General features: G+C 41.5%; 1 protein-coding gene across 2 annotated transcripts in view; it reads left to right on the forward strand.

Moving 5' to 3' along the window:
* The first annotated feature begins 523 nt into the window (after positions 1-523).
* nptx2a (neuronal pentraxin 2a) overlaps positions 524-24,269 on the forward strand; it is a 62,220-nt gene continuing 38,474 nt past the window's right edge. Inside the window, exons 1-2 of one of the 2 annotated variants that reach the window (XM_061974326.2) lie at positions 524-989; positions 23,038-23,284. In XM_061974326.2, the coding sequence (XP_061830310.2) occupies positions 528-989; positions 23,038-23,284 (709 nt within the window). In that variant the 5' untranslated portion in view covers positions 524-527. The remainder of the gene's footprint in view (positions 990-23,037; positions 23,285-24,269) is intronic. The other variant, XM_061974327.2, reaches the window with a different exon arrangement.

Raw genomic sequence — 24,269 nt, forward strand, 5'->3', positions numbered from 1 at the left:
TGCAAATCATTGTATTCTGTTTTTATTTACCATTTACACAACGTGACAACTTCACTGGTTTTGGGGTTTGTACATTTAACTCCTATTGGAAAAATGTCATCATTCTTATGTGTTTTTTTTTTGTTGTTGTTTTTTTCTGAACCTTACAAGGTTTAATTCCAGTGATGGCGCACAAACTGACGCCACAGAGCACACACCTCCCAATCATCATCATCATCACTATCATCATCATCATCATAATCCGCCTGAGCAGCATCCTTGTCAGTGACGTCCAGGCAGCCGCAGAGAGGAGCATGCATGCAGCTTGCAAGTTCTCTCACCATCTTACGGATATTTTTATACTCATTTTTATATTTTTTCCAGTGAAGTTTTGGAATTTTTTTTTTTTTTGAGACAACTGCGTATGCGGATGTATGTTTTGTGATTGTTTGTGTTTATATGAATGACACATGTCCGGTTGCTGGATAAAAGTTGTTTAAAAGAAGCGGGATTTTTTTTTTTTTTTTTTGGAGTTTTATCCCTGGAGAATGCTGACGGAACTGTGTGGTTTGTTCTACCTGCTCAGCTCGGTTCTGAGCCAGGACGCCACAGGTAGCCGCTTCGTCTGCAACGCGATTCCACCGGGCGCGGAGCCGGGCTGCGGCGACGCTCCGACGGGCAACCGCTTGCAGATCAGCAGCCCCGCGGAGGAGGAGCTGCGGAACACCATCATCCAGCTCCGGGAGACCATATTGCAGCAGAAGGAGACCATCGGGAGCCAGCAGGGGACTATCAAGGAGCTCAACTCCAAACTGGCGCGCTGCGAGGCGGCGGCGGCGGCGGCGGACGACTCGTCGCAGCAGCAGCAGGGCAAGGCGCGGGGTCAGGGCTCCCGGAGGAAGGAGTCAGGCAAGAACACCATGGGGGACTTGCCCAGAGACCCCGGCGAGTCTATCAGCCAGCTTGGCAAGACCATGCAAAGCCTGAAAGGTCGCTTGGAGAGCCTGGAGGTAAGACAACCAAATGCGCAGATTGGTGCGTAAAATGCAAGGCGGTATCACACCTGGCAACCACGTCAGACAAAAACGTTGCATGAGAGTTATGAAGAACAGCCTGACCAGTTTATCCAGTTTATTACATCAGGGGTCCCCAAACTACGGCCCGGGGGCCTGATACGGCCCGCCAGCGTCCAAAATACGGCCCGCAGGAAGTCTCATGTTTTTTTTTTTTAATGTGTCCTTTCTAATCTATTTTCTACCGCCTGTTACTTCTAGTCGCTCAGGCAAATCATACTGTCTGAAAATGCATTTTCCCGTCGATAACGTGACATCACCGCGCCGCACACTTTTAGTCAATTATGAGGAATATATACAGTCGTGGTCAAAAGTTTACATACACTTGTGAAGAACATAATGTCATGGCTGTCTTGAATTTACAATAATTTCTGATCATGGCAGTGACAAAACTGTGCCATGCACTTTATACTTCCGAACAATTGTTTTTGGGACCTTAAGCTGCTTTGAAATGGCTCCAAGTGACTTTCCTGACTTGTTCAAGTCAATGATTAGTTGTCTCAGATCTGTGCTGAGTTCCTTTGACTTTCCCATTGTCGAAGTCAACAGGTGAAAGGTCGCTTGGAGAGCCTGGAGGTAAGACAACCAAATGCGCAGATTGGTGCGTAAAATGCAAGACGGTATCACACCTGGCAACCACGTCAGACGAAAACGTTGCATGAGAGTTATGAAGAACAGCCTGACCAGTTTATCCATGCATGTGGTGCACGATTTACTTCAGGGGTCCCCAAACTACGGCCCGGGGGCCAGATACGGCCCGCCAGCGTCCAAAATACGGCCCGCAGGAAGTCTCATGTTTTTTGTTTTTTTTAGTGTGTCCTTTCTAATCTATTTTCTACCGCCTGTTACTTCTAGTCGCTCAGGCAAATCATACTGTCTGAAAATGCATTTTCCCGTCGATAACGTGACATCACCGCGCCGCACACTTTTAGTCAATTAGTGCGTGGGGAATATATACAGTCGTGGTCAAAAGTTTACATACACTTGTGAAGAACATAATGTCATGGCTGTCTTGAATTTCCAATCATTTCTGATCATGGCAGTGACAAAACTGTGCCATGCACTTTATACTTACGAACAATTGTCTTCACAGTTGCTTTTGGGACCTTAAGCTTCTTTGAAATGGCTCCAAGTGACTTTCCTGACTTGTTCAAGTCAATGATTAGTTTTCTCAGATCTGTGCTGAGTTCCTTTGACTTTCCCATTGTCGAAGTCACTTGGAGAGCCTGGAAGTAAGACAACCAAATGCGCACATTGGTGCGTAAAATGCAAGACGGTATCACACCTGGCAACCACGTCCGCTAACAAGCATGGCGGAGACGAAAACGTTGCATGAGAGTTATGAAGAACAGCCTGACCAGTTAATCCATGCATGTGGTGCACGATTTACATCAGGGGTCCCCAAACTACGGCCCGGGGGCCAGATACGGCCCGCCAGCGTCCAAAATACGGCCAAAATGTGTCCTTTCTAATCTATTTTCTACCGCCTGTTATTTCTAGTCGCTCAGGTAAATCATACTGTCTGAAAATGCATTTTCCCGTCGATAACGTGACATCACCGCGCCGCAATGTCGGGCGCACACTTTTAGTCAATTAGTGTGTGAGGAATATATACAGTCGTGGTCAAAAGTTTACATACACTTGTGAAGAACATAATGTCATAGCTGTCTTTGAGTTTCCAATCATTTCTGATCGTGGCAGTGACAAAACTGTGCCATGCACTTTATACTTCCGAACAATTGTCTCCACGGTTGCTTTTGGGACCTTAAGCTGCTTTGAAATGGCTCCAAGTGACTTTCCTGACTTGTTCAAGTCAATGATTAGTTTTCTCAGATCTGTGCTGAGTTCCCTTGACTTTCCCATTGTCGAAGTCAACAGGTGAAAGGTCGCTTGGAGAGCCTGGAGGTAAGACAACCAAATGCGCAGATTGGTGCGTAAAATGCAAGGCGGTATCACACCTGGCAACCACGTCCGCTAACAAGCATGGCGGAGACGAAAACGTTGCATGAGAGTTATGAAGAACAGCGTGACCAGTTTATCCATGCATGTGGTGCACGATTTACTTCAGGGGTCCCCAAACTACGGCCCGGGGGCCAGATACGGCCCGCCAGCGTCCAAAATACTGCCAAAATGTGTCCTTTCTAGTCTGTTTTCTACCGCCTGTTACTTCTAGTCGCTCAGGCAACTCATACTGTCTGAAAATGCATTTTCCCGTCGATAACGTGACATCACCGCGCCGCAATGTCGGGCGCACACTTTTAGTCAATGAGCGCGTGAGAAATATATACAGTTGTGGTCAAAAGTTTACATACACTTGTGAAGAACATAATGTCATGGCTTTCTTTGAATTTCCAATCATTTCTGATCGTGGCAGTGACAAAACTGTGCCATGCACTTTATACTTATGAACAATTGTCTTCACAGTTGCTTTTGGGACCTGCTTTGAAATGGCTCCAAGTGACTTTCCTGACTTGTTCTAGTCAATGATTAGTTTTCTCAGATCTGTGCTGAGTTCCTTTGACTTTCCCATTGTCGAAGTCAACAGGTGAAAGGTCGCTTGGAGAGCCTGGAGGTAAGACAACCAAATGCGCACATTGGTGCGTAAAATGCAAGACGGTATCACACCTGGCAACCACGTCAGACGAAAACGTTGCATGAGAGTTATGAAGAACAGCCTGACCAGTTTATCCATGCATGTGGTGCACGATTTACATCAAGGGTCCCCAAACTACGGCCCGGGGGCCAGATACGGCCCGTCAGCGTCCAAAATACGGCCCGCAGGAAGTCTCATGTTTTGGTTTTTTTAGTGTGTCCTTTCTAATCTATTTTCTACCGCCTGTTACTTCTAGTCGCTCAGGCAAATCATACTGTCTGAAAATGCATTTTCCCGTCGATAACGTGACATCACCGTGCCGCACACTTTTAGTCAATTATGAGGAATATATACAGTCGTGGTCAAAAGTTTACATACACTTGTGAAGAACATAATGTCATGGCTGTCTTGAATTTACAATAATTTCTGATCATGGCAGTGACAAAACTGTGCCATGCACTTTATACTTCCGAACAATTGTTTTTGGGACCTTAAGCTGCTTTGAAATGGCTCCAAGTGACTTTCCTGACTTGTTCAAGTCAATGATTAGTTTTCTCAGATCTGTGCTGAGTTCCTTTGACTTTCCCATTGTCGAAGTCAACAGGTGAAAGGTCGCTTGGAGAGCCTGGAGGTAAGACAACCAAATGCGCACATTTGTGCGTAAAATGCAAGGCGGTATCACACCTGGCAACCACGTCAGACGAAAACGTTGCATGAGAGTTATGAAGAACAGCCTGACCAGTTTATCCATGCATGTGGTGCACGATTTACATCAGGGGTCCCCAAACTACGGCCCGGGGGCCAGATACGGCCCGCCAGCGTCCAAAATACGGCCCGCAGGAAGTCTCATGTTTTTTTTTTTTAATGTGTCCTTTCTAATCTATTTTCTACCGCCTGTTACTTCTAGTCGCTCAGGCAAATCATACTGTCTGAAAATGCATTTTCCCGTCGATAACGTGACATCACCGCGCCGCACACTTTTAGTCAATTATGAGGAATATATACAGTCGTGGTCAAAAGTTTACATACACTTGTGAAGAACATAATGTCATGGCTGTCTTGAATTTCCAATCATTTCTGATCGTGGCAGTGACAAAACTGTGCCATGCACTTTATACTTACGAACAATTGTCTCTACGGTTGCTTTTGGGACCTTAAGCTGCTTTGAAATGGCTCCAAGTGACTTTCCTGACTTGTTCAAGTCAATGATTAGTTTTCTCAGATCTGTGCTGAGTTCCTTTGACTTTCCCATTGTCGAAGTCAACAGGTGAAAGGTCGCTTGGAGAGCCTGGAGGTAAGACAACCAAATGCGCACATTGGTGCGTAAAATGAAAGACGGTATCACACCTGGCAACCACGTCAGACGAAAACGTTGCATGAGAGTTATGAAGAACAGCCTGACCAGTTTATCCATGCATGTGGTGCACGATTTACTTCAGGGGTCCCCAAACTACGGCCCGGGGGCCAGATACGGCCCACCACCGTCCAAAATACGGCCCGCAGGAAGTCTCATGTTTTGTTTTTTTAATGTGTCCTTTCTAATCTATTTTCTACCGCCTGTTACTTCTAGTCGCTCAGGCAAATCATACTGTCTGAAAATGCATTTTCCCGTCGATAACGTGACATCACCGTGCCGCACACTTTTAGTCAATTATGAGGAATATATACAGTCGTGGTCAAAAGTTTACATACACTTGTGAAGAACATAATGTCATGGCTGTCTTGAATTTCCAATCATTTCTGATCATGGCAGTGACAAAACTGTGCCATGCACTTTATACTTCCGAACAATTGTCTCCACGGTTGCTTTTGGGACCTTAAGCTGCTTTGAAATGGCTCCAAGTGACTTTCCTGACTTGTTCAAGTCAATGATTAGTTTTCTCAGATCTGTGCTGAGTTCCTTTGACTTTCCCATTGTCGAAGTCAACAGGTGAAAGGTCGCTTGGCGAGCCTGGAGGTAAGACAACCAAATGCGCACATTGGTGCGTAAAATGCAAGGCGGTATCACACCTGGCAACCACGTCAGACGAAAACGTTGCATGAGAGTTATGAAGAACAGCGTGACCAGTTTATCCATGCATGTGGTGCACGATTTACATCAGGGGTCCCCAAACTACGGCCCGGGGGCCAGATACGGCCCGCCAGCGTCCAAAATACGGCCCGCAGGAAGTCTCATGTTTTTTGTTTTTTTTAGTGTGTCCTTTCTAATCTATTTTCTACCGAAAATACTCAAATCATACTGTCTGAAAATGCATTTTCCCGTCGATAACGTGACATCACCGCGCCGCACACTTTTAGTCAATTATGAGGAATATATACAGTCGTGGTCAAAAGTTTACATACACTTGTGAAGAACATAATGTCATGGCTGTCTTGAATTTCCAATAATTTCTGATCGTGGCAGTGACAAAACTGTGCCATGCACTTTATACTTACGAACAATTGTCTCCACGGTTGTTTTGGGACCTTAAGCTGCTTTGAAATGGCTCCAAGTGACTTTCCTGACTCGTTCAAGTCAATGATTAGTTTTCTCAGATCTGTGCTGAGTTCCTTTGACTTTCTCATTGTCGAAGTCAACAGGTGAAAGGTCGCTTGGAGAGCCTGGAAGTAAGACAACCAAATGCACACATTGGCACTGCCTTTGGCGTCCCCTGCAACCTGTCGTCACGTCCGCTTTTCTTCCATACAAACAGCGTGCCGGCCCAGTCACATAATATATGCGGCTTTTGCACACACATGAGTGGCATACTTGATCAATAGCCATACAGGTCACACTGAGGGTGGCCGTATAAACAACTTTAACACTGTTACAAATATGCGCCACACTGTGAACCCACACCAAACAAGAAAGACAAACACATTTCGCACCGTAACACAACATAAACACAACAGAACAAATACCCAGAATCCCTTGCAGCACTAACTCTTCCGGGAGCGCTACAATATACACCCCCCGCTACCACCAAACCCTGCCCACCCCCCAGTCAACTACCAGTACTATGAGCCCGTTGACCTTCTAGAAATATAAAAGGCAGCTCAGCTCGCTCCCAGCCCTGGCTTGAGGTGAAGGCTAATTCGCTTTTAGCGTAACATTAGCTCATTTTGTGGTGTGTGTGTGTGTGTGTGTGTGTGTGTGTGTGTGTGTGTGTGTGTCTGTGTGCGTGTGTGTGTGTGTGTGTGTGTGTGTGTGTGTGTGTGTGTGTGTGTGTGTGTGTGTGTGTGTGTGTGTGTGTGTGTGTGTGTGTGTGTGTGTGTATGTGTATGTGTGTGTGTGTGTGTGTGTGTTACGGACAGCAAAGCCCTGTCTGTCTGTTATTTCACAATACCTTTTTCTGTGTTGATTGAGCTGTGTTGAAGCAGCAAAAAAGGACATTATGTTAAATGAAGAGTTTCTGTCTCTGATAGTTGATATAATAATGTAAGTGCATCATTAAGCCTACATGAACTCCATGGTGTTCAGGGATGAATAGTCTCTCCTATTGCTATTGTACCATTTTTTCAGCTATAGTTACATTATTTGCTTTTAGCGTAACGTTAGCTCATTTTGCGGTGTGTGTGTGTGTTACGGACAGCAAAGCCCTGTCTGTCTGTTATTTCACTGACCCTTTTTCTGTGTTGATTGAGCTGTGTTGAAGCAGCAAAAAAGGACATTATGTTAAATGAAGAGTTTCTGTCTCTGATAGTTGATATAATAATGTAACCGCATCATTAAGCCTACATGAACTATTGTACCATTTTTTCAGCTATAGTTACATGAATCATTAGTAATGCAGCAGCCTAGTTTTGAATGGCAGGGTCCCTGCTATCACATGTTGATAAAAATACAACATTTACATAATAAAAAATCAACTACAGGCTTCCCAAATGCTGTAATAAATTAAGCATGATGAGTTGACTTGAAACTGTTTAATGTTGCACTTTTTATATGGAGAAGAAAAGTTTTGTCGTTTTATTTAATCCGAGCAACAACTTGAGGCAGTTTAATGTTGATTAACGTGGGCAGAATTATTATAGTATTAATGTTAAAAGGATAAAGCCATTGTTTACAAATTTGGTAAATAAATAAACAAAAAATTTATATTTTGTTGTTTTCTTGCTGTACCGAAAATGAACCGAACCGTGACCTCTAAACCGAGGTACGTACCGAACCGAAATTTTTGTGTACCGTTACACACCTAATAAATGGTAACACCCGAATACGTTTTTCAACTTGTTTAAGTCGGCGTCCACGTTAATCAATTCATGGTAAAGTTACATTGTTAATGCATCACAACAAAATTAGGCATAATAATGTGTTAATTCCACGACTGTATATATCGGTATCGGTTGATATCGGAATCGGTAATTAATATCTGCAAAAAAGCCATTATCGGACATCTCTACTTATAATACTGCTTGATTGCATCTATTTTCAACCCCCCTCTTCACGATTCCCTCTTCATCTTTGCTTGATTGAAAGCTTTAATGCCCAGATCAAATCTATACAACATGTGAGGATGCACGGCATATCCCATAATACAAACCCTGTTTCCATATGAGTTGGGAAATTGTGTTAGATGTAAATATAAACGGAATACAATGATTTGCAAATCCTTCTCAACCCATATTCAGTTGAATTCACTACAAAGACAAGATATTTGATGTTAAAACTCATAAACTTTTTTTTTTTTTTTTGCAAATAATCATTAACTTAGAATTTCATGGCTGCAACACATGCCAAAGTAGTTGGGAAAGGGCATGTTCACCACTGTGTTACATCACCTTTTCTTTTAACAACACTCAATAAACGACTGGGAACTGAGGAAACTAATTGTTGAAGCTTTGAAAGTGGAATTCTTTCCCATTCTTGTTTTATGTAGAGCTTCAGTCGTTCAACAGTCCGGGATCTCCGCTGTCATATTTTATGTTTCATAATGCGCCACACATTTTCGATGGGAGACAGGTCTGGACTGCAGGCTAGCCAGGAAAGTACCCGCATTCTTTTTTTTACGAAACCACGCTGTTGTAACACGTGTTGAATGTGGCTTGGCATTGTCTTGCTGAAATAAGCAGGGGCGTCGATGAAAAAGACGGCGCATAGATGGCAGCATATAATGTTCCAAAACCTGTATGTACCTTTCAGCATTAATGGTGCCTCCACAGATGTGTAAGTTACCCATGTCTTGGGCACTAATACACCCCCATCCCATCAAACATGCTGGCTTTTCAACTTTGCGTCGATAACAGTCTGGATGGTTCGCTTCCCCTTTGGTCCGGATGACACGATGTCGAATATTTCCAAAAAACAATTTGAAACGTGGACTCGTCAGACCACAGAACACTTTTCCACTTTGCATGAGTCCATCTTAGATGAGCTCGAGCCCAGAGAAGCCGGCGGCGTTTCTGGGTGTTGTTGATAAATGGCTTTCGCTTTGCATAGTAGAGCTTTAACTTGCACTTACAGATGTAGCGACCAACTGTGTTTAGTGACAGTGGTTTTCTGAAGTGTTCCTGAGCCCATGTGGTGATATCCTTTACACACTGATGTCGCTTTTTAATACAGTGCCTTCTGAGGGATCGAACGTCACATGCTTAGCTGCTTACGTGCAATGATTTCTCCAGATTTCTGAACCCTTTGATGATATTACGGACCGTAGATGGTGAAATCCCTAAATTCCTTGCAATAGCTGGTTGAGAAAGGTTTTTCTTAAACTGTTCAACAATTTGCTCACTCATTTGTTGACAAAGTGGTGACCCTCGCCCCATCCTTGTTTGTGAATGACTCATCATTTCATGGAATCTACTTTTATACCCAATCATGGCACCCACCTGTTCCCAATGAGCCTGTTCACCTGTGGGATGTTCCAAATAAGTGTTTTGATGAGCATTCCTCAACTTTATCAGTATTTATTGCCACCTTTCCCAACTTCTTTGTTACGTGTTGCTGGCATCAAATTCTAAAGTTAATTAAAGCTGCAAGCAGCATTGGTCGGGCCCGCGTATTTGGCAGGTGCTAGTCCTAAGTGTCCCAATACTTTTGTATACTTGTAGTCTGAAGTGTCCCAAGACTTTTGTCTAGTGTACCTACCTTGTCTGCATTGTGTGGGCATGTTGGTGCTTCCTGCTTTTGAGCAGCCATCTTAAAAAAAACAGCAGCGCAGCAGCATCAGTGCAGCGGGTCTTTGAAGGGTCATAAAATCAAAACCGGAGCAGGTTTCACAACTCTTTCGCCAACTTTTAATCAGAAGGGTTCAATCTCTCTCCTGTGTTAGTTTGAAGCCGAAACAACAAACGCGTTTAGAGGAGATAATGTTTGAAGAAAGGTGACCGGTTTTTACAAAAATGTTGTGTTGAAGGGGGAATAGCAAACTTCCTGTATATTTTTGCTGGGGGTTGTCAATTTATGAAATGTAGGTCTAAGTGAGACCTACGGAGAGGTTTTTGTTTCATGTCTCTCCGACCTTTCCAGTGGGAGTTACAGGCAGTTTCGTCATTTTTTTCTTCCGAGGAGCAGTTTTTTCTGCGTTTTATTCAAAAATTGCGGTAGAGCGCAATTTTGAAATTTGGGGTTAGTTTTTTTTATTAGATCGCAATTTTTGCCAGTCCTGATGTGTGCGTTCAGTTTGGTGAGTTTTGAAGCATGTTAAGGGGGTCAAATTACAGCTCAAAGAGGCAAAAGTGACTGTTTTTAGTACATTTTTGTCTTGAAGGGGGAATAGCCAACTTCCTGTTGATTTTTGCCGAAGAATGTACAATTGTGAAATGTAGGTCTAAGTCAGACCTACGTAGAGGTATTTTTTCATGTCTCTCCGACCTTCCTAGTGAGAGATACAGGCAGTCTAGTTTTTTTTCCTAGGGGGCGCTAGAGCGCAATTTTGAGTTTTGGGGTTCGTTTTTTTTATTAAAAGGCAATTTTCGCAGGTCCTGATGTGTGGGTCAAATATGGTGAGTTTTGAAGCATGTTAAGTGGGTCAAATTACAGCTCAAAGAGGCGGCCGGTATAATAATAATAAAACCTTACAAATTCAATAGGTCCTTATGTCCCATTGCATAAGGACTCCCTTTGGGAGTCCTTATGCAATGGGCCATGCGGGCCCTAATGATTATTTGCACACAAAAAAATTGTTTATGAGTTTGAACATCAAATATGTTGTCTTTGTAGCATATTCAACTGAATATGGGTTGAAAATGATTTGCAAATCATTGTATTCCGTTTATATTTACATCTAACACAATTTCCCAACTCATATGGAAACGGGGTTTGTATTGTATTGATTGACATCTGCGAATGATGATGAGAACATGATTTTTTCTCTCATCGATACTACAATCTCCAAAGTCCACTTAAAGACAAAATACTCCTTGAAAGTCGCACAAAAAAAAAATATGGTGATGGAAGCATCAACACATCAGATAGTACATGGTGCTGTATCGCACCTCATCACGTGAGATCCTATCAAATGTCGCATATTTTGTCGGCTCGCTGAACATCTTCGACGTAACTTCAGGGTGGAATTTGTTTCCCCCCCGGAAAGAAAAAAAAACATGCAGACTTTATATTTATATATGCAAACAATAACAGATGGCTCCGAAAGAAGTGAGTCAGAGCTTTTCTTCCTGTCACTCACACATTTCACAATGTGTTACATATAAAATAGTATTTTTTTCCCCCCTAAGAAAAAATATGACGTTCCGATTTATATATGTAAACAATATCAGATGGCGCCAAAAAAAACAAAAAAAAAACTACTTGTCTAAAGTTGAGCAAAGCATTGTTTTCCTGCCACTCACGATTCACAATGTGTTACATAGAAGATGATATTGTGTTCCCCTAGAACAGGGGTCGGCAACCCGCGGCTCCAGAGCCGCATGCGGCTCTTTAGCGCATACTTGCCAACCTTGAGACCTCCGATTTCGGGAGGTGGGGGCGTGGTCGGGGGTGGGGCAGGGCGTGGTTGAGGGCGTGGTTAAGAGGGGAGGAGTATATTGACAGCTAGAATTCACCAAGTCAAGTGTTTCATACATATATATATATATATATATATATATATATATATATATATATATATATATATATATATATATATATATATATATATATATATATATGTCTTAATAAGGTTATCCAAAAAATAGTGCTCGATACCGTAGTAGAGCGCAATATATGTATGTGTGGGAAAAAAAATCACAAGACTATTTCATCTCTACAGGCCTGTTTCATGAGGGGGGGTTCCCTCAATCATCAGGAGATTTTAATGGGAGCATTCACATACCATGGTTTATATAGGGCACAGAGTGGGTGGGTACAGGCTGGCGTAGGGGCGTGGTGATTGGCTCATGTGTTACCTAGGAGGTGTTTCCGTCTGTGGCGGCATGCTGTTACAATTTCGCTGCGCTTGTTGAGGGATGACAGGTCTGGACGGTAAATAATAATAATAAATAATAATAATAATAATAATAATAATAATAGCAAAAACGTCTCAACTAACATTGGACACAAATTCCTCAATCTGATTGACAAACACTTTCCCAAAGACAACACCCTAAGAAAAGTATTCAACAAGAACAACATTAAATTGAGCTACAGCTGTATGAACAATATACGACAAATCATCTCAAACCACAACAAAACAATTGCAAATGAGCCGTCGGCCCCCGGACAGAGCGACTCCAAAACCAACAAAGGCTGTAACTGTCGAAAGAAACCTGATTGCCCTCTCAACGGGGGGTGCTTACAAACATCAGTTGTCTACCAATCTAAGGTAACACGCAAGGACATTAACACATCCGACACATATGTAGGATTAACCGAGGGAGAATTCAAAACCAGATGGAACAATCACAAGGCTTCTTTCAGGAACCAAAACCTGCGGAATACCACAGAACTCAGCAAACACATTTGGGACCTCAAAGACAATAATGGCAAATTCTTGCATCCAGCACACCTTACAATAGTGGTAATAAAAGATGCAACCTATGCTTGAAAGAGAAACGGTTTATTATTTACCGTCCAGACCTGTCATCCCTCAACAAGCGCAGCGAAATTGTAACAGCATGCCGCCACAGACGGAAACACCTCCTAGGTAACACATGAGCCAATCACCACGCCCCTACGCCAGCCTGTACCCACCCACTCTGTGCCCTATATAAACCATGGTATGTGAATGCTCCCATTAAAATCTCCTGATGATTGAGGGAACACCCCCTCATGAAACAGGCCTGTAGAGATGAAATAGTCTTGTGATTTTTTTTCCCACACATACATATATATATACATATATATATATGTGTATATATATATATATATATATCTACATCCTGAAAATATGCAAACAAAACTGTGTTTAGATAATTGATACTTCAAACTTGCATAAATAAATATTAAGGAATATAACATAACTTGGCTTCTGAGAGCTTCAAAATGTAATAATGAATAAAATGCTAAAGTTGTTGATGAACAAGCAATTATTTTAATAATTAAATATGGTCATTTTAAATGAATTATTATGATAATTTCAAATTAATTATATCAAATATGTTTATTTTAATGTATAATTCTAATGCCTGGATGTAATAAGGAGTCAGAAAAAATACAATTAATTTTGATGTTTTTAGCAAAATATAGTAAAAATGTATTTTTTTAAAGTAATAAATATATTTATTTGTAGGTAAGATAAACATAATAATACAATTTATCTCTAGTTTGGATGATTTATTTCTTGTCACCCTGTTGTCCTGCCGCCCTGAAAAAAGGCTGTCCTCACTCAGGTCCGCATGGAGCTGGAGGGGGCGTGGCCTCCAGCTCCGGCTGAAAATCGGCAGATTTTCGGGAGAATATTTGTCCCGGGAGGTTTTCGGGAGAGGCGCTAAATTTCGGGAGTCTCCCGGAAAATTCGGGAGGGTTGGCAAGTATGCTTTAGCGCCACCCTAGTGGCTCCCTAGAGCTTTTTCAAAGCTGTATGAAAAATGGAAAAAGATGAGGGGGAAAAAAAATAATTTTTGTTTTAATATGGTTTCTGTAGGAGGACAAACATGACACAAACCTCCCTAATTGTTATAAATCACACTGTTTATATTAAACATGCTTCACTGATTCGAGTATTTGGCGAGCGCTGTTTTGTCCTACTAATTTTGGCGGTCCTTGAACTCACCCTAGTTTGTTTACATGTATAACTTTCTCCGACTTTCTAGGACGTGTTTTATGCCACTTCTTTTTCTGTCTCATTTTGTCCACCAAACTGTTAACGTTGTGCATGAAAGGTGAGTTTTGTTGATGTTATTGACTTGTGTGGAGTGCTAATCAGACATATTTGGTCACTGCATGACTGCAAGCTAATCGATGCTAACATGCTATTTAGGCTAGCTATATGTACATATTGCATCATTATGCCTCATTTGTTGCTATATTTGAGCTCATTTAGTTTCCTTTAAGTCCTCTTAATTCAATTTATATCTCATGACACACTATCTGTATGTAATATGGCTTTTAATTTTTTTGCGGCTCCAGACAGATTTATTTTTGTATTTTTGGTCCAATATGGCTCTTTCAACATTTTGGGTTGCCGACCCCTGCACTAGAAATAAATATGCAGTTTAGATTTACATGTGCAAAAAAAAAAAAAAAGTCAGTAATTTTTCCTGTCACTCACATACAGCTTGGAAGAGTTATAATGCTAATTTTGAGATAATGGTGATCAATGAGTCCTCAAATTAATTATTTTGATTATAATGGGAACAAAAAGATCAATGCTGCCTTTATTTTCTTTCAAAATAAGTTCCCCAAAAACAGTTCTTCAAATACTCTATATTGCCAAAAGTATTTGACTCACATATGAACTTGAAGTGCCATCCCATTCCTAACCCATAGGGTTCAATATGATGTCGGGTCCACCTTTTGCAGCTATTACAGCTTCAACTCTTCTGGGAAGGCTGTCCACAAGGTTGCGGAGTGTGTTTATAGGAATTGTCCACCATTCTTCCAAAAGCGCATTGGTGAGGTCACACACTGATAAGAAGGCCTGGCTCTCAGTCTCCGTTCTAATTCATCCCAAAGGTGTTCTATCGGGTTCAGGTCAGGACTCTGTGCAGGCCAGTCAAGTTCACCCACACCAGACTCTGTCATCAAGGCTAGTTTACTGACAGATATAAGTAGGAACTTTCCACTACTTTATATTAGAAATGGCAACAGCGGAGGATGAATGTCACATAACAAGAAGATAGAGAAAAAGAAGAAGCTTATCGACTACGGCGTACTCGCGCAAATTTTACGAACTTATGCAGATCCCAAATACAGATCAGCAGGTACCAGAAGATAAGAAAATGTTCTTTTGCATAATAGTGCGAAACAAAACGCCAGATATTATGTCTTACCTTATACACACACCATATTAATACTCGTATGTTGATGCACAGTACAATTAATCAAGCGGTGTGGCTTCATAGCTTACCAAAGTCGTACTAAAACATTTTGATAGATTTTCGTGTAATGTTCTGTGTAATGTTCTATATTTCCAACGGAACATATAAAATGTTGGTGTTGTTTACTTGAGTCATATTGCAAATCACAAGTGTCTCACGACATCCTCGGTTCAGAACCCACATAAGGGCAAGGAAAAACTCACAACCAAGTGGGATGTCAATGAGAATGACTATGAGAAACCTTGGAGAGGACCGCAGATGTTGGTGACCCCCCCCCCCCCCTCTAGGGGAGACCGGATGGACGTCGATTGGGTCTAGCATAATAGTGTGAAAGTCCAGTCCATAGTGAATCTAACATAATAGTGAGAGTCCAGTCCATAGTGGATCTAACATAATAGTGTGAGAGTCCAGTCCATAGTGGATCTAACATAATAGTGTGAGAGTCCAGTCCATAGTGGATCTAACATAATAGTGTGAGAGTCCAGTCCATAGTGGATCTAACATAATAGTGTGAGAGTCCAGTCCATAGTGGATCTAACATAATATTGTGAAAGTCCAGTCCATAGTGGATCTAACATAATAGTGAGAGTCCAGTCCATAGTGGATCAAACATAATAGTGTGAGAGCCCAGTCCATAGTGGATCTAACATAATAGTGTGAGAGTCCAGTCCAGTGGATCAAACATAATAGTGTGAGAGCCCAGTCCATAGTGGATCTAACATAATAGTGTGAGAGTCCAGTCCATAGTGGATCTAACATAATAGTGTGAGAGTCCAGTCCATAGTGGATCTAACATAATAGTGTGAGAGTCCAGTCCATAGTGGATCTAACATAATAGTGTGAGAGTCCAGTCCATAGTGGATCTAACATAAAAGTGAGAGTCCAGTCCATAGTGGATCTAACATAATATTGAGAGAGTACAGTCCATAGTGGATCTAACATAATAGTGTGAGAGTCCAGTCCATAGTGGATCTAGCATAATATTGTGAGTCCAGTCCATAGTGGATCTAACATAATAGTGTGAGAGTCCAGTCCATAGTGGATCTAACATAATAGTGTGAAAGTCCAGTCCATAGTGGATCTAACATAATAGTGTGAGAGTCCAGTCCATAGTGGATCTAACATAATAGTGTGAGAGTCCAGTCCATAGTGGATCTAACATAATAGTGTGAGAGTCCAGTCCATAGTGGATCTAACATAATAGTGTGAGAGTCCAGTCCATAGTGGATCTAACATAAAAGTGAGAGTCCAGTCCATAGTGGATCTAACATAATATTGAGAGAGTACAGTCCATAGTGGATCTAACATAATACTGTGAGAGTCCAGTCCATAGTGGATCTAACATAATAGTGTGAGAGTCCAGTCCATAGTGGATCTAACATAATAGTGTGAGAGTCCAGTCCATAGTGGATCTAACATAATAGTGTGAGAGTCCAGTCCATAGTGGATCTAACATAAAAGTGAGAGTCCAGTCCATAGTGGATCTAACATAATATTGAGAGAGTACAGTCCATAGTGGATCTAACATAATAGTGTGAGAGTCCAGTCCATAGTGGATCTAGCATAATATTGTGAGTCCAGTCCATAGTGGATCTAACATAATAGTGTGAGAGTCCAGTCCATAGTGGATCTAACATAATAGTGTGAAAGTCCAGTCCATAGTGGATCTAACATAATAGTGTGAGAGTCCAGTCCATAGTGGATCTAACATAATAGTGTGAGAGTCCAGTCCATAGTGGATCTAACATAATAGTGTGAGAGTCCAGTCCATAGTGGATCTAACATAATAGTGTGAGAGTCCAGTCCATAGTGGATCTAACATAAAAGTGAGAGTCCAGTCCATAGTGGATCTAACATAATATTGAGAGAGTACAGTCCATAGTGGATCTAACATAATAGTGTGAGAGTCCAGTCCATAGTGGATCTAGCATAATATTGTGAGTCCAGTCCATAGTGGATCTAACATAATAGTGTGAGAGTCCAGTCCATAGTGGATCTAACATAATAGTGTGAAAGTCCAGTCCATAGTGGATCTAACATAATAGTGTGAGAGTCCAGTCCATAGTGGATCTAACATAATAGTGTGAGAGTCCAGTCCATAGTGGATCTAACATAATAGTGTGAGAGTCCAGTCCATAGTGGATCTAACATAATAGTGAGAGTCCAGTCCATAGTGTATCTAACATAATAGTGTGAGAGTCCAGTCCATAGTGGAGCTAACATAATAGTGTGAGAGTCCAGTCCATAGTGGATCAAACATAATAGTGTGAGAGTCCAGTCCATAGTGGATCTAACATAATAGTGTGAGAGTCCAGTCCATAGTGGATCTAACATAATAGTGTGAGAGTCCAGTCCATAGTGGATCTAACATAATAGTGTGAGAGTCCAGTCCATAGTGGATCCAACATAATAGTGAGAGTCCAGTCCATAGTGGATCTAACATAATAGTGTGAGAGTCCAGTCCATAGTGAATCTAACATAATAGTGAGAGTCCAGTTCATAGTGGATCTAACATAATAGTGAGAGTCCAGTCCATAGTGGATCTAACATAATAGTGAGAGTCCAGTCCATAGTGAATCTAACATAATAGTGAGAGTCCAGTCCATAGTGAATCCAACATAATAGTGAGAGTCCAGTCCATAGTGGATCCAACATAATAGTAAGAGTCCAGTCCATAGTGGATCTAACATAATAGTTAGAGTCCAGTCCATAGTGGGGCCAGCAGGAGACCATCCCGAGCGGAGACGGGTCAGCAGCGCAGAGATGTCCCCAACCGATGCACAGGCGAGCGGTCCACCCCGGGTCCCGACTCTGGACAGCCAGCGCTTCATCCATGGCCACCGGACCTGTGTCCGCCCTCCACAAGGGAGAGGGGGGCAGAAAGGAAAAGAAACGGCAGATCAACTGGTCTAAAAGGGGGGGTTATTTAAAGGCTAGAGTATACAAATGAGTTTTAAGATGGGACTTAAATGCTTCTACTGAGGTAGCATCTCGAACTGTTACCGGGAGGGCATTCCATAGTACTGGAGCCCCAATAGAAAACGCTCTATTGGGCTCTGGGAATCACTAAAAAGCCAGAGTTCTTTGAACGCAGATTTCTTGCCGGGACTCTTATGTGTGACTGCCATCTACTGGTCACACTTATCATTACACCATGTCCCAAATAAAATAGCTTCGAGGTCGGTAAGCACAACCGGGATTACTCCGTACATTAGGCGCGCCGGGTTATAAGGATTTTTAAGTGCGCCTTTATAGTCCGGAAAACCCGGTATACGTAGTATCTGCAATTTGCAACGTCTTACTTTATTGCCAGATTATGAGGGAAAATCTCCTATTTGTTTCCATTGTGTCAGGGCGGATTAATCAACCCCAGTGGAAGGCAATCTATGTGACAGCTGTGCGGGAATTTCGGTACACTTTTAACAAATGAGCATTTGTATCCGCGTGAGTGCACTGGCTGGCATGTGCAGTTATTGTCCTAAATTCCAAAAATCCCATTTGTGATCACGCCCGGTGTGAAGTCTGGGTCATGCCACGTGACCTACACAGACACACACACACACACACACACACACAGCTTACTCGTCAATACCCCGTTCTGTGGGTGTTTTGGGGTCACTGAGCAAGGTGCCCACTGTCTGCCATGCAATATGTATCTATTAGGAATTCCGTAATACCGTTTCTTAATTACATATGTTACTACTTTAGCATTTTTCAGCCGATTTTAAAAATGTCCAAAAAAGTTCCCGCTTTTCCCAAATTCCCACATTTTTTTAGAAATTCCCATTGAAATCAATGGGACATTCTTCAAAGTTCACACCTTGAAAATAGGGTTGCTTTTTTTACCTGAAAACAAATTAAATTAATATGATACATTGTAGCCCCTCAGAAGAAATCCGAAAATCTGACGCTATTTTTAACTTTTATTACCAATCTTACGTTAAAAAACGGCACAATTCCAACAGCTTTCACCTCCCTTGCAAAAAACTTTCGCCACGTGAGTCTGCGCTTCCCCAGACACACAACACTTTCTCATTCTCCACCAATCACCTTTCAGGCACAGACGGTGTGTTTGTGACCATGGGAAAAACGGACAGTCCGTAATACCGTTTCTCAATTACACATGTTACTACTTTAGTATTTCTCAGCCGATTTAAAAAAAATTTCAACACCAACCATTTCAACTCATTCAGACCATTCAAGTCTTTTAACAGTTTCCAAAAAAGTTCCCGCTTTTCCCAAAATTCCCAAATTTTTTTAGAAATTCCCACTGAAGTCAATGGGACATTCTTCAAAGTTCCACAATTCCCACATTTTTCATCTGATTCAAACTGTTACGACTTCAAAATATTCAGCATGTTTGGGAATTGTGTGCTCTACTTCAACAATTCTAAAAAATTCCAGGATTTCAGTTCAACTTTAGCATTCCTTCAGGAATTGCCTCATTGAGTTTAAAAAAGATAATCATTCATTAATTTAAGATTAATAAAGCAACCCAAAAATAAATACAGTATTATATACTAAAAAGTTTCCCCTTAATGTACCGTATTTTCCGCACTATAAGGTGCACCGGATTATAAGGCGCACCTTCAATGAATGGCCTATTTTAAAACTTTGTCCATATATAAGGCGCACCGCATTATAAGGCGCATAGAATAGACGCTACAGTAGAGGCTGGGGTTACGTTATGCATCCCATAGTTGCGAGACCTGTTGTGGCTCAATATTGGTCCATATATAAGGCGCACCGGATTATAAGGCGCACTGTCAGCTTTTTGAGATAATTGGAGGTTTTTAGGTGCGCCTTATAGTGCGGAAAATACGGTAATTGAATGTGGCGCGCTGCCACTGCATTTTGATTACCGCCACACCTTGAAAATAGGGTTGTTGGTTTTTTTTTACCTGAAAACAAATTAAAGTAATATGATACATTGTAGTCCCTCAGAAGAAATCAGAAAATCCGACGCTATTTTTAACTTTTATTACCAATCTTACGTTAAAAAACGGCACAATTCCAACAGCTTTTACCTCCCTTGCAGAAAACTTTCGCCACGTGAGTCTGCGCTTCCCCAGACACACAACAACACTTTCTCATTCTCCACCAATCACCTTTCAGGCACAGACGGTGTGTTTGTGACCATGGGAAAAACTGACATTCCGTAATACCGTTTCTCAATTGCACATGTTACTACTTTAGCATTTCTCAGCCGATTTTAAAAATTTCAACACCAACCATTTCAACTCATTCAGACCATTCAAGTCTTTTAACAGTTTCAAAAAAAGTTCCCGCTTTTCCCAAATTTTGGGGAAATTCCCATTGAAATCAATGGGCCGTTCTTCAAAGTTCCACAATTCCCACATTTTTCATCTGATTCAAACTGTTACGACTTCAAAATATTCAGCATGTTTGGGAATTGTGTGCTCTACTTCAACAATTCTAAAAAATTCCAGGATTTCAGTTCAACTTTAGCATTCCTTCAGGAATTGCCTCATGGAGTTTAAAAAAGATAATCATTCATTAATTTAAGATTAATAAAGCAACCCAAAAATAAATACAGTATTATATACTACAAAGTTTCCCCTAAATGTACCGTATTTTCAGCACTATAAGGCGCACCGGAGTATAAGGCGCACCTTCAATGAATGGCCTATTTTAAAACTGTGTTCATATATAAGGCGCACCGCATTATAAGGCGCATAGAATAGACGCTACAGTAGAGGCTGGGGTTACGTTATGCATCCCGTAGTTGCGAGACCTGTTGTGGCTCAATATTGGTCCATATATAAGGCGCACCGGATTATAAGGCGCACTGTCAGCTTTTGAGATAATTGGACGTTTTTAGGTGCGCCTTATAGTGCGGAAAATACGGTAATTGAATGTGGCGCGCTGCCACGGCATTTTGATTACTGCCACACCTTGAAAATAGGGTTGTTTTTTGTACCTGAAAACAAATTAAAGTAATATGATACATTGTAGTCCGTCAGAAGAAATCCGAAAATCTGACGCTATTTTTAACTTTTATTACCAATCTTACGTTAAAAAACGGCACAATTCCAACAGCTTTCACCTCCCTTGCAAAAAACTTTCGCCACGTGAGTCTGCGCTTCCCCAGACACACAACAACACTTTCTCATTCTCCACCAATCACCTTTCAGGCACAGACGGTGTGTTTAGGACCATGGGAAAAACTGACATTCCGTAATACCGTTTCTCAATTACACATGTTACTACTTTAATATTTCTCAGCCGATTTAAAAAAATGTCAACACCAACCATTTCAACTCATTCAGACCATTCAAGTCTTTTTAACAGTTTCAAAAAAAGTTCCCGCTTTTCCCAAATTTTGGGGAAATTCCCATTGAAATCAATGGGCCGTTCTTCAAAGTTCCACAATTCCCACATTTTTCATCTGATTCAAACTGTTACGACTTCAGAATATTCAGCATGTTTGGGAATTGTGTGCTCTACTTCAACAATTCTAAAAAATTCCAGGATTTCAGTTCAACTTTAGCATTCCTTCAGGAATTGCCTCATTGAGTTTAGAAAAGATAATCATTCATTAATTTAAGATTAATAAAGCAACCCAAAAATAAATACTGTATTATATACTACAAAGTTTCCCCTTAATGTACCGTATTTTCCGCACTATAAGGCGCACCGGATTATAAGGCGCACCTTCAATGAATGGCCTATTTTAAAACTTTGTTCATATATAAGGCGCACCGCATTATAAGGCGCATATAATAGAGGCTACAGTAGAGGCTGGGGTTACGTTATGCATCCCGTAGTTGCGAGACCTGTTGTGGCTCAATATTGGTCCATATATAAGGCGCACCAGATTATAAGGCGCACTGTCAGCTTTTGAGATGATTGGAGGTTTTTAGGTGCGCCTTATAGTGCGCAAAATGCGGTAATTGAATGTGGCGCGCTGCCACTGCATTTTGATTACCGCCACACCTTGAAAACTAAAGTAATATGATATAATGTAGCCCCTCAGAAGAAATCCGAAAATCTGACGCTATTTTTAACTTTTATTACCAATCTTACGTTAAAAAACGGCGCAATTCCAACAGCTTTTACCTCCCTTGCAGAAAACTTTCGCCACGTGAGTCTGCGCTTCCCCAGACACACAACAACACTTTCTCAATCTCCACCAATCACCTTTCAGGCACAGACGGTGTGTTTAGGACCATGGGAAAAACTGACATTCCGTAATACCGTTCCTTTAGTATTTCTCAGCCGATTTAAAAAATTTAAACACCAACCATTTCAACTCATTCAGACCATTCAATTCGTTTAACAGTTTAAAAAAAAGTTCCTGCTTTTCCCCAAATTCCCACATTTTTGGGAAATTCCCATTGAAATCAATGGGCCGTTCTTCAAAGTTCCACAATTCCCACATTTTTCATCTGATTCAAACTGTTACGACTTCAAAATATTCAGCATAATTGGGAATTGTGTGCTCTACTTCAACAATTCTAAAAAAAATTCCAGGATTTCAGTTCAACTTTAGCATTCCTTCAGGAATTGCCTCATTGAGTTTAAAAAAGATAATCATTCATTAATTCAATCTCCACCAATCACCTTTCAGGCACAGACGGTGTGTTTGTGACCATGGGAAAAACTGACATTAAATCCAAAACCACACAAACATAAAACATTAACATTACCTGGTCGTTACAGTATGGAATTATACAAACCCCAAAAGCAGTGAAGTTGTCACGTTGTGTAAATGGTAAATAAAAACAGAATACAATGATTTGCAAATCCTTTTCAACTTATATTCAATTGAATAGACTGCAAAGACAAGATATTTAATGTTCACACTGAGAAACTATTATTTTTTTTGCAAATAATCATTAACTTAGAATTTAATGGCAGCAACACGTTGTTCTGCGGGTGTTTGTGGGTCACCGAGCAAGGTGCTCACTGCCTACCATGCAATATGTATCTATTATTATATATGTTTTTTTTTTATCTCCCTCTGCCTTCCAGCAGCAGAGTCTGCAGCTCCCCAGCACGAACGTGTCGTCCGGAGGCGTCTCCGCCCTGACGCCCCTGCCGCCCGAGCTGCGGGATCTGCTCCGGCAGCGTCTGGGGGCGCTGGAGACGCAGCTCCTGCGCAAGGTGGCGGAGCTGGAGGAGGAGAAGAGCCAGCTCTACAACGAAACGGCGGCTCATCGCCAACGCACTGAGAACGCTCTCAATTCTCTCCTGGAGAGGATCACGGAGCTGGAGAAAAGTAAGTGCGGGTCACATTTTCAGGCCGGAGGCAGCAAGCAGGAATTAGTGTGTCACTGTGCAGAATGTTTAATGATGCTCATGACCTTTTTTTTTTAATTATTATTTAGGATATTTCTAAAGGCATTGAGCCACATGATTGAAACTCCTAAAGCAGGGGTGTCAAACTCATTTTAGATCAGGGGGCCAAATGGAGAAAAAACTACTCCCAAGTGGTGCCGAGCTGGTAGAAACACGGCACCATAACTTCAAAATAAAGACAACTTCAGATTGTTTTCTTTGTTTAAAAATAGAGGAAGCACATTCTGAAATTGTGCAAATCAATCAATCAATGTTTATTTATATAGCCCTAAATCATAAGTGTCTCAAAGGGCTGCACAAGCCACGACGACATCCTCGGTTCAGAGCCCACATGAGGGCAAGGAAAAACTCACAACCCAGTGGGATGTCAATATGAATGACTATGAGAAACCTTGGAGAGGGGTGAGGAGGGGGGCAATGGACGTCGAGTGGGTCTAGCATAATATTGTGAAAGTCCAGTCCATAGTGGATCTAACATAATAGTGGGAGTCCAGTCCATAGTGGATCTAACATAATAGTGTGAAAGTCCAGTCCACAGTGGATCTAACATAATATTGTGAGAGTCCAGTCCATAGTAGATCTAACATAATAGTGTGATTGTCCAGTCCATAGTGGATCTAGCATAATACTGAGAGTCCAGTCCATAGTGGATCTAACATAATAGTGTGAAAGTCCAGTCCATAGTGGATCTAACATAATAGTGTGAGAGTCCAGTCCATAGTGGATCTAAAATAATAGTATGAGAGTCCAGTCCATAGTGGATCTAACATAATAGTGTGAGAGTCCAGTCCATAGTGGATCTAACATAATAGTGTGAGAGTCTAGTCCATAGTGGATCTAACATAATAGTGTGAGAGTCCAGTTCATAGTGGATCTAATATAATACTGTGAGAGTCCAGTCTATA

The sequence above is a fragment of the Nerophis lumbriciformis genome, linkage group LG22, assembly GCF_033978685.3.
Source record: "Nerophis lumbriciformis linkage group LG22, RoL_Nlum_v2.1, whole genome shotgun sequence".
Taxonomy (NCBI): Eukaryota; Metazoa; Chordata; class Actinopteri; order Syngnathiformes; family Syngnathidae; genus Nerophis; species Nerophis lumbriciformis.